The sequence below is a fragment of the Orycteropus afer genome, unplaced genomic scaffold, assembly GCF_000298275.1.
Source record: "Orycteropus afer afer isolate SDZICR_OR568_19922 unplaced genomic scaffold, OryAfe1.0 scaffold00330, whole genome shotgun sequence".
In the NCBI taxonomy this organism is placed as follows: Eukaryota; Metazoa; Chordata; class Mammalia; order Tubulidentata; family Orycteropodidae; genus Orycteropus; species Orycteropus afer.
The window spans coordinates 1,763,948-1,776,129 of record NW_006921917.1 but is presented as its reverse complement, the minus strand read 5'-3'; the positions used below and the strand labels follow the sequence as shown (position 1 = coordinate 1,776,129).

The 12,182-nt window shown below is 41.0% G+C and overlaps 1 protein-coding gene across 1 annotated transcript in view; it reads right to left on the bottom strand.

Moving 5' to 3' along the window:
- The window catches only part of USP43 (ubiquitin specific peptidase 43), a 107,828-nt gene that overhangs the window by 32,786 nt on the left and 62,860 nt on the right, over nt 1-12,182 (bottom strand). Inside the window, exons 8-11 of the mRNA XM_007952344.1 lie at nt 4,525-4,628; nt 3,674-3,751; nt 1,319-1,445; nt 867-1,215 (exon numbers count right to left, since the gene is read on the bottom strand). Of these exons, the coding sequence (XP_007950535.1) occupies nt 867-1,215; nt 1,319-1,445; nt 3,674-3,751; nt 4,525-4,628 (658 nt within the window). The remainder of the gene's footprint in view (nt 1-866; nt 1,216-1,318; nt 1,446-3,673; nt 3,752-4,524; nt 4,629-12,182) is intronic.

Here is a 12,182-nt window from a genome sequence, read left to right as displayed (position 1 = left end):
GGTCTCAAAAGCTTTCAAGCAGCCATCTAAGATGCAGCTAATAGTCTCCCCTTGTCCGAAGTGAAGAAAACCAAGGACATTTGGAAACAATCAGCCCTAGGATATGATGGACCTCGAGACCAGAAGAACCAGATGGTGCTCAGCTACCAATGTCAACCACTGGAGATGCTGGATAGAGTGTGAGGAAAAACATGGAACAAAATTCAAAAACAGTAACGACCAGAATTACTAGTTGGATGGAGTCTAGTGGGACCCCCAAGACTCTGGCCCTGGGATACACTTCAGGCCTGGCATAAAATTCACTCCCAAGGGCTGGCTCTCAGGCCAACAATACTAAGACTTATATGCAGAACATCCAATCCAGGGCAATGCACCCACCTACTCTACAGAGATGCATCTTGGAGCAATCAGCCATGGGGCACCACAGGGGCAACATTCACAGAGAGGAAATGTTGGATAGACAGGAGTGCATAACTAAGAAGGCCACAGGGATAGGGGGGTCACTGGGAAGGGAGAGGAGGAGAATGGGTTAGGGTTGGGGAGGTAATTGGGGGTGAAACCAAATGTACACGAACTGTTGAATGTAAAACAAATTCTGCTCTGTAAATTTGCACCCACATCACAATAAAAAAAAAAGGTAAAATTTAAGCTGGAATTAACTCTATCTTCCAACCACAAACCTAGCTCTGCAGCTTGGGTCAGGTCTCCTCCCTCCCACATGTTCCTGGGTGTGCAGTGAAGACTCAGCTCAAGCTGAGTGCCTACGTGAGCTGAACATTCCTAGCTCTTCTCACAGTAACCCAGGGCTTGGACCTACAGCCACAACAAGTGGTCACGCCTGCCATGCATCAAGGGACAAGGCTCACCTGTGTAATGCCCACCTTGGAGACTGCCGTGGTGGTTGCAGACAGCATACAAGTCATATAAGAAGTCCAGGGGGTAGCCATTGGGCAGGCAGGCCGGCTGCTTCCAGGAAGGCCAAGGACCTGGCTTGGGCTGAGGGCCAGTACTTCTTGGGGCCACGTGAGGGGCCATGTTGAGGCCAGCAAGTGGAAACTTCACCAGAGTGGAGAGCTTGTTTCTTCTCTCCCCGACTTGGCAGAACCTTTTGAGGTGGATGATGAGGATGTCGGGCAGAGTCCACAAACTCAGCTTCACTGTCCCCTGCTGGAGGACTTTGCAGTGGGGACACTTCCATGCATCATCCTGGGTCAGCTGCAAAGGAAGCCACCAGGACTGTGAGGCCCCCTGGCAAATGACCAACCTACCACAAAGCAGCCAGCCCCTTTCCCAGCAGCACATGGACCCAGGCCGGGACCTGTTCCTCCTTGGTGTAGAACTGGAAACACTCGTCCAGGGTACAGCTGGGCTGCTGGTGTGCCTGCTGCTGCCGCCACACACTCTCTGCATCCTGGACCTGTTCCTTCTGGACGTTCCCAAACAGGCTGCACAAAGAGAAAAGTCAGTGGGCACGGAGGGCTTCTCACCCTCAAGGGTGGTTTTATCTGTGGCTTTACAATCAACAGGGAAGAAAGCATCCCAAGGTGAGGCTAAGGTGCCCATCCAGGGGATTCCTAGGGTATCTCATTCATCTGACTTAGCACTCACTTCTTTTTGCTGGAGTTATCTGTCTCCCTGACTGGCTCATTGAGAGACCAAGTCCTTGGCTTATTCGTCTTTGTCTTTCTTCCCCTACACAGGGCCAGGCATCTCAAAGAAGATCAGTTAAGTATTTGTTGGACTGAACAAGGCCCTATGCAAAGTAAGACTGATGTGGTCATTGTAATAGAGGTAGCCAGGTATGATGATTAAGAGCATGGCTTCATTTGATCAACGGGTGGAGAGATGGGTGGACAGGCTGAATGATCAGGTAGGTCTAGGTGGGGTGAGTATGCCTATGACCATGTATAGTGTTGACAGATGATGTTTCTTCATACATTTGTATGTGCTGTAAGAATCCCCAGGTGTATAGTAGAGCTGACAAGGGGCAAAGTCGTGGTGGCTTCTTGGCCACAGACAGCTACCCCGAGGGAATGAGTAGTTGGACTTGTGGGCTTGGGACCATGGCCACAGGGGACATCAAGCTCAATTGGCATAACATGTTACATAAAAACACTATTCTACATCCTATTTTGGTGAGTAGTGACTGGGATCTTAGAAGCCTGCAAGTGGCCATTTAGATACAACAATGATCTTTCCTTGTCCAGAGTAAAGGAGAATGAAGAAAACCAAAGATGCATGGAAACAATTAGTCCAAGGGACTGGTAGACCATACAATCTTCACCCTATATGACCATGAGGCCAGAAGAACTAGATGGTGCCCAACTACCACTGTCAGCCACTTGGAAGGGGATCAGTACAGGAGATCCTGAATAAAGTGGGAGAACAATGTGGAACAAAACTCAAAATCATTAAAAAAAAAAAAAAAAGAAAGAAAGACCAGGTTTGCTGGTCTGATAGAGCCTGGTGGGACCCCTGAGACTACAGTCCCTAGTTACCCTTGAGGTCTGGAACTGAACTCACTCCTGTGGCTTCCAGCCAAACAACAGACAGGCATATGGGGTGAACATTTACATTAGGTAGATACACTCCCTGGAGAGATCAATCATGGGAGAATAGAAGGGCAGTGTTTGCACAGGAAGACAGCTTGAGGGGTGGAGGTGCATGGGAGGGAAGGACACAGGGAAGAGGTAACTACAGGGAGGAAGTGGGAAGAGAGCTATTACATCGTGAGGAATTGCAGTCAATGTCATGAAACAACATGTGTATGAAATGCTGTATGGAAAATAAATTTGCTCACCCAAATCACAATTTTTTTTTTTTTAAATTAAAAAAAAGAAAAAGAAAAAAGCATGGCTTCATGCCAGTCTAGATTCAAATCTCAGCTTTGCCATGTCTAAGCTCTGTGACTGAGCAATTGCTTAACTTCTCTGTGTCTCAGTTTCCACATCTGAGAAACGTGGATTATAATAGTACCTACTTTATCAGGTGTAACAAAAACTAAATAGACTAATAACTAAATAGATACCATACATATATGGATAGTGCTCAGGGGGCCAATGGTAGTTTAATGGTAGAATCTGCACCTTCCGTGTGAGATCCAAGTTCGATTTCTGGCCAATACACTTATGTACAGCCACCAACCACCTGTCAGTGGAGAGCTGCATGTTGTTGTGATGTTAAACACATTTCAGCAGAGTTCCCAAATTAACACAGATGAGAAAGACAGACCTAGCCATTTAAATACTCCTGAAAAATCAGCCAGTGAAAACCCCATGGGTCACACATATGTCCCCTCTGCAGCTGATCATGGGGATGGCACAGAATTGGGCAGCATTTCACTCTGTTCTGTCTGGGTTTGCTATGAATTGGGGCCAACTCGATGGCACTAACAACAGCAACAAAAGTGCTTAGAGAAATGGGTAAGCGCTACATAATTATTTTCCACCACCAGTGCCACCACTATGAACACCACCACCAGCACCACCACCATCACCATCATCATCATCATCATCATCATCATCATCATCATTCTCCCTAGGGCTTCTCAAGGCATGGACTGCACTGCATACTGCTTTACATTCACGCTGGGGCAAAACTGGGTTCAGGGAAGATTGATTCGTGTAGGGAGGATCCGTGTCTCCTCTGCTGGAGGCAATTTGGTTGAACTCACCATTCCTTAGCACAGCTATCCCATTCCACAGCCAGCTTGACATGTGCAGGACCACCCGGCCTCCTGAGGTGCAGAGCCCTGAGGAGACATCAAGGAAGCCCATCAGGAAAGACAGAGCACCCCGCCCACAGCTCTACAGGCTCATCAGTCTGCCTCTAGCCCCAGAGCTGATCTTCCTAATAGAAATACACAAATTGACTATAAACCAGGTATCTTGGCCTAAAGACAGAGCTTGCTTCAAGATTCCATATCCTTTCTTTCCGCAGTGGAAGAGGGTGGGAGGCCTACAAATGGAGAAACTAATTTATAGAGCAAAACTGTCTCTTACATATTGTGTTGACTAAGGCTGTGTAGTTGCTAAGTCTGCTGAAGGCTTAGTCCTGTGATAGCCTCTTATTCCTTTCCCCTCACTCCATTGGGAGCTTGCAAGCTCTGAGGATTTTGATTACTGCAGGGACACAGGTCAAGTCTCCCATCACAGCCCCAGAGACTTACTTAAACATCCTACACAAGTACCTGTCACTGACAATGCCTAAACTGAGCTGCCAATTTACCCCCTCATGCTGCTAAAGGAGGACATCTCTGAAGAGTGCCTATCTAGACTAAGGGTTAAAAATACAGATGTGTAAAAGCACATAATACGGTGGCTGACACTGGCCAGGCAACTCATCCAGAGTAGTGGAATCAATTTTATTAACATATAGCCTCAAAGTTATGTATGTATTTATAAATTTATGTTTATTGATATGCCACCTCAAAGTCACATACATATTTATTAATACAGAGCCTCAAAGCTCCGTACTCAAATAAGAACACATTAATTCTCTTACTGAATCTGAACATTCTCTTACCTGTCAACTGCCCAGTGACAGAGGGGCCGACCATCCTGTGGGCCTAAGTAGCTGCAGGCCAGGGAAAGCCCCACAAACCGAATGGAGAACAGTGCTCCCAGGTTCTACCAAGAGAGAAAAGAGGAAAGGGGTTGTGGTAGTTAAGGTTATGTGTCAACTTGGCTGGACCTGGTTTTGAGTGGCTGGGCAGCTGGTTGTAGTTATTCCCCACGATGAGACTGGCAATCAGTTCCATGGTGGAATCTGCCGTGAGTAGCTGAGTAGCTGCTTTAGGGACATGGTCTGCTCCCAGTATATAAGGAGAAACTTTGGAAATGGTCTGTAGCCTTTGGCCACCCTTGAATCCTACATGTAGCTGAGTCATTGTTCAGCAGCCTACCATGTTGTCTGCCGATCTTGGGACTGTTAATGGACCTGAATTAGTGGCCTGCTGTGTGGTCTGATAATTTTGGGACTGTGGCATTTTACTCGTCAACCTTGGGTTCATCAGCCTCAGCAGTCAGCAGCCACCTGAGTGAAGACATGCCTCCAGCTTCAGTGGGCTGGGAGCAAGAGCAGGCCACTAATTCAGGTCCATTAACAGTCCCAAGATCGGCAGACAACATGGTAGGCTGCTGAACAATGACTCAGCTACATGTAGGATTCAAGGGTGGCCAAAGGCTGCAGACCATTTCCAAAGCTTCTCCTTATATACTGGGAGCAGACCATCATCCCCCAAATCAGACAATTATCTAAAAGCAAGTTAGCAATGTATATTTACAAGACATGAAAAATAAATGAATATATTCTTTACAATAAGCCACATAAAGAGATACCACCTTTTTTTCTTCATTAAAGATGCACATTTTTTTCATATTCTAATATTTCTAAGGAGTCTCTGTGTAGTGCAAATGGTTAATGCACTAGTTTGGTTGCTAACCAAGGTTTGGGACTTTCACCCAGCCCCTCAAGCTTGGCACTTTGAACTCAGACTTCTAGCCTCCAACACTGTAAGAGAATAAATCTCTGTTCAAGCCATCCACTTGTGACATTTTCTATCAGAGCAGCATGAAGTAACCAAAACAGGGATCATCATGGAGTGCCTATGCAGGCTTAAATTAAGAACCTTAAGTGCCAGAGAAATTACTCAAACATGTAATCATTTTTTTTATAGTCTATTTTGAATATTCTCTTGAGAACTGGCAGTCAAAAGTGTAAATAAATAAAAGGCTTTGGTTTTTAAAAATATTCAAACTACACCTTTTAATGTGTGATCTGACAATATGTTCAACACATGAAAAATTTCCCCCACAAAAAATGAAAACAGTTTATTTAAATAACAAGTCTTTAACAGGAACAGACATTGGCATAGTCAATGGATAACATATCAATGTTAATTAATTATTAATAGTTAATTTAATTTACTTCAGTAAAATGATTATAATCATCTATCATCATCCCCCAAATCAGACAATTATCTAAAAGCAAGTTAGCAATGTATATTTACAAGACATGAAAAATAAATGAATATATTCTTTACAATAAGCCACATAAAGAGATACCACCTTTTTTTCTTCATTAAAGATGCACATTTTTTTCATATTCTAATATTTCTAAGGAGTCTCTGTGTAGTGCAAATGGTTAATGCACTAGTTTGGTTGCTAACCGAAAGGTTGGCAGTTTTGAGTCAACCCAGAGGGGTGGAATCTCCTTAAGAAAGGCCTGGTGATCCACTTGTGAAAAATCAACCACTGAAAACTTTATGGAGCACAGTTCTACTCTGAGACACATGAGGTCACCATGAGTCAGAGATGCCACGCTAGAGACTTCTGAAATTGAATCAGAATTCAAATCAATGGTATACTTCAATTAAAGGTACCTCTTAACAAAAATCACTAGAGTCTTCAAATAGAGGAAATAAAATTATCTTTAGGTTCTCACTTAAGGGAGCTCTGGTGGCATAGTGCCTAAGCATTTGACTGCTAACCAGAAGGCTGGCAGTTCAAACCCACCAGCCAATTCTTGGAAGGACAACTGGGCAATCTACTTCCGTAGTGATACTGCCTCAGAAACCCAAGGAGGGGTCACTATGAGTCAGATCTGACTCGACGGCAGTGAGTTTTTTTTTTTTTTTTTTTAAGGTTCTCACTGATGACCTTGGCTACAACTAGAAAAGAATAAATTTTCTTCCAACATCTGACAAAGGTAAAATATAGAAATTCTTACATTAAAAAAAAAAAAAAAAAAAAAAAAATACCCTAATGGAAGATAGGTTAAACTCAGACAGGGGAAGAAGAGGAAAGCACTGTAATTCCAGGAAAGATGAACAATGCCCAGGAAACAGCATGATCCAAAACAGATTCAGAGCAATAAGTCCTTTTGTGGTGGCAGATAAGGTGGGCAGGGGAGCAATGAGACACAAAGTTGGCAAGATAAATCAGAACCAGGCTGCAGAGAGTCCTGGGTGTGAAGTTGAAAGATTTTGTATGTCTAACTGGACTATTTTAAAAAAAAGAAACCTTGCTGCCATTGAGTTGATTCTGATTCATGATGATCCCATGTGTTACAGAGTAGAATTGAGCTTCACAGGGTTTTCCTGACTGTGATCTTTATAAGAGCAAATTGCCAGGACATTCTTCCAGGGACTGGATGGGTCTGAACTACCAATCTTTTGATTAGTAGCTGAGCAAAAAACTTATCACCCTGGGGCCCTATTGAGCTACAACATCAGAGAAGAAAAAGTCAATGACTGACTTCGTGGGGCTTTGGTTCAAGGTTGGCTGCCGAAGGGTATACTTCTTAAGAATGTTAATTAAATATGATTGAGTTCTGGTAAGATGGCAGAATAGGCAGACGAGCTACACAGACCCTCTCCAACAAAGAAAAGAGAAACCAACTGATACAAATACAGAAGATAATCCTGGAGCCCTGAGCTTTGAAAGGAAGGATACAGAAGTGGACTAAACACCAACTAGTAGAAGAACCTGAATGAAAACAGTGAGTAAGGAGACAAACAGAGCTGCAGACTATCAGCTATCCTGACAGCACAGACAGTTTGAATATTTCCAAGTGGTGTTCTCACCCCCTGCCGTCGAGTCAATTACAACTCTTAGCAATCCCTCCTTGGGTTTCTGAGGCAGTATCTCTAGGGAATTTGATTACCCAATCTTCCTTCCAAGGAATGGCTGGTGGGTTTGAACCACCAGCCTTCCAGTTAGCAGTCAAATGTTGTAGGCATTATACTACCAGAGCTCCCCAAGTGGTGTTAGGACCTGAGAATTAACCTAAAATTCAGCCCTGCTCACCAAGGGCTGCATGAACAACTGTGCTGGTGGCTGATAACTAAAAAGGGAAACAGCAAAAGGGAAACAAACTGAGCTGTGGACTTTCAGCTATTCAGAAGGCAGAGCCATTTTGAACATTTACAAGTGGCGGCCATTTTTTATATTTAAAGCTACGGCATTCTTGTTCAGATTCCAGGGACCTAAGACTAGGCTCCACTTGCTGACCACAGCACAGACATACCAGAGGCTGGCAACTGGAAAGCTAACAGAGATCTGCACACCCACTCTCATTCTCTACTACACCCACCAGGAAACGGGATAAGTGCATAAGTGCTGCCAACTGGTGAATAGAGGAGCAAAGTACCCTGCTTACTCAGATATATCCAAACAAAATAAAGAAAACTAAAATCTTGGGTGAATCACTCTAACATACGATCACCAATTAAATATAAATACAACAACATGACAATGTCTCAAAAACAACAGACCATCACAGTCCACATAAAAAGCAAGATAAAGCAGGAGAAACAAGGGACCAGGATAGAGACCTAGAATACATCCCTGAGGAAGAAACTCCCTGATAAGGAATTAAAAAGAATTGTATTTAGATACTTTCAACGACTGGCAGACAAATCAAGGAAAACGCTGACAAAATTGAGGAAAACACAGAGAAAACACTAGAACAATTTTGGAAAATGATACAAGAACAAAATGACAAAATAAATGAAAAATTAGAAATGACACAAAATCTACAGACAGAAATCCAGAAGATTAGTACTAAATTTTCAGAAATAGATAACACATTGAATGGGCAAAGGAGTAGAACCAAATCAATGAAAGGCAGAATTAGTGAGATTGAAGACAAATACCTCCATACTTCTTTGGGAAAAATATCAATAAGAAAAAAGATCAAAACAAATGAAGAAAGCCTAAGGTTCATGTGGGATACCATAAAAGGAATTCCAGAACAGGAAGAGACAGATAAAACCACAGAGGAAATTGTCAAAGATTTGTTGGAAGAGAATTTCCCTGATATGATGAAAGATAAGAATATATCCATTCAAGAAGTCCAACAAACCCCAAATAGCATAGGACCCAAGAGAAAAATCAACAAGACACATCACCATCAAATTCACCAAAGCCAAAGACAAAGAAAGAATCCTGAAAGCAGCACAGGAAAAATGAAAAGTTACTTACAAAAGGCAACCAATAAGACTAAGCTCTGATTTCTCAGTAGAAACCATGCAGACAAGAAAGCAATGGGATGGTATATATAAAACCCTGAAAGAAAAAAATTTCCAACCAAAACTGTCCCTCAAATATGAGGGTGAAATTAGGACATCTCCAGATAAGCAGAAATCAAAGGAATCTGATAAAACCAGACCAACCTTATAAGAGATGCTAAAGGGAGTCCTTTGGATAGAGAAGCAACCACAGCAAACAACAGCTGACCATTAACACATATGATGATATAACCCAGAAACCAACTCAGTTATGGAAGTATCCAAAGTAAATAAGCCTACAAGACTGTAAACAGGGAACCAGAGGCATCAACTGGCAAATGAGGACAACCACAAACCAAAGAGAGGGAAAAAGTAGTATAGTTACAGAACTTCTAAATGGAGAGGAAGTCAAAACAATTGCAAGATAGAACTGACTGTTCTAAACTTGGGAAGAAAATTATAAATCACAGGGTAACCTCAAAGAAAAATGATAAATCTTCACATCAAAATTAAAAAGAGAACAGGCACAAATATTTAGTAAATACTAAAATAATAGCAATGAAGGAAGTGATACCACAATTCATAAAATGAGCTCAGCACAGAAAATTAAATGGAACAAAGAAATCAGCAACACCACGAAAAAACACATAACAAAATGACAGCAACAAATTCATACTTGTTGATAATTACACTGAATGTCGATGGATTAAATGCACCACTCAAGAGATGGAGAGTTGCAGACTGGATAAGAAAACATAACCCAGCAATAAACTGTATACAAGAGACATATCTTCGAGACAAAGACAAAAATATACTAAAAAATCAAAAGTTGGAAAAAAAAAATATATCAAGCAATGGCAATCAAAAAAAGAACAGGACTTGCAATATTAATTTCTGATAAAATTAACTTTAAGACAAAAACCACCATAAGAGACAAGGAAGGACATTATATAATGATTAAAGGATCAATTGAACAAGAGGACATAATCTATGCATCCAAAGAAATAGCCCCAAAATACATAAACCAGACTTTTACAGAATTGAAAAGACAAAATAGATGACTCCACAGTCATGGTAGGAGACTTTAATACACCGCTTTCAATGAAAGACAGAACAACTGGAAAGAAACTCAACAAAGATGCAGAAGAGCTAAACAATACAATTCACCAACTTTACCTTACAGACATCTACAGAGCATTTCACCCAGCAACAGCACAAAATACATTCTTTTCCAGCACACATGGAACATTCTCCAGGATTGAACATACGTTAGGCCATAAAGCAAGCCTTAATAAATTTAAAAACATTGAAATACTGCAAAGCATCTTCTCAGATCACAATGCTATCAAATTAGAAATCAACAATAGGAAGATCAATGGAAAAAGAGCAAACACATGGAAACTGAATGACACCCTCCTTGAAAATGACTGGATAATAGAGGAAAGAAAAAATAAAATAAAAAACCTCCTTGAATCAAATGGGAATGAAAACACAACCTATCAAAATCTTTGAGACACAACAAAAGCAGTGATCAGAGGCCTATTTATAGCAACAAATGCACACATCAAAAGAGAAGAGCCAAAATCAACACCTTAACCCAACATCTTCAACAATCAGAAAAAGAGCAGCAAAAAAAGCCTACAATCACCAGAAGAAAAGAAATAATAAAAATTGAGCAGACATAAATGAAACAGAAACAGAAAGAAACAGAAAAAGATCAACAAGACTAGAAGTTGGTTTTTTGAAAAGATTAATAAAATTGATAAACAACAAAGAGAGAGAGAATACAAATAACACAAATAAAAAATGAAAATGAAATGGGTGATGTCACAACAGAATCAAATGAAATAAAAAGGATACTATCAGGATACTATGAAAAACTGTACTGTATCAAATTTGAAAATCAAGAAGAAATAGATTTATAAAAACATACTACTTACCTAAACAAACACAGACTGAGCTGGAAAATTTAAACAGACCCATAACGAAAGAAGAAATTGAACAGGTCATCAAAAAATTACCAACAAAAAAAGCCCTGGCCCAGACGGTTTCAGTAGAAAATTCTACCAAACCTTCAGAGAAGAACTGATACCAATCCTACTCAAACTATTCCAGAACACAGAAATGGATGGAATCCTCCCAAATTCATTTTATGAAGCAAGCATTACCTTGATACCAAAACCAGGCAAAGACATCACTCAAAAGGAAAACTACAGACTCATGTATACAGATGCAGAATCTTCAACAAAATCCTAGCCATTACACTCCAATAATATATCAAAAAAATAATAAATAATGACCAAGTGAGGTTCATACCAGGTTTGGAAGGATGGATGGTTCAACATTAGAAAAACAACTATCACCCATCACATAAATAAAACAAAAGAAAAGAACCACATAACTATATCAATACATGCAGAAAAAGCATCTGATAAAATCCAACAGCCATTCTTGATAAAAACTATAAGCAAAATAGAAGTAGAAGGGAAATTCCTCAACATAATAAAGGGCATATATGCAAAACCAACAGCCAACATTATTCTCAATGGAGAGAGACTGAAACCATTCCCCTTGCAAACAGGTACCAGACAAAGATTCCCTCTATTACCACCCTATTCAACATTGTATTGGAAGTCCTAGCCAGGGCAACCTCCTCAGAAGGAAGGTTGGGCAATCTACTTCCGTAGTGATATTGCCTCAGAAACCCAGGAGGGGTCGCTATGAGTCGGAGACTACGTGTCGGTAACAGCAGCCACGGAAATTAGGCAAGAAAGAGAAATCAAAGGCATCCTAATTGGTAAGGAAGAAGTAAAACTATCCCTATTTACTGATATGATCCTATACATAGAAAATCCAAGAGACTCAGCAAGAAAACTACTGGAACTAACTGAGAGATTTAGCATAGTGGCAGGATACAAGATCAAGATACAAAAATCAGTTGGATTCCTCTATACCAGCAGAGATTGCTTAAAAAGAAATAAGGAAATCAATACCATTTACAATAGCTACCAAAAAGTAAAATACTTGGGAATAAATCTTATCAGAAACACAAATGACCTGTACAAAGAAAACTACAAAAGACTACTTCAAGAAACCATAAGAGATCTACATAAATGGAAGAACATACCAGGCTCAAGGATAGGAAGGTTGAACATTGTGAAAATGTCAATAT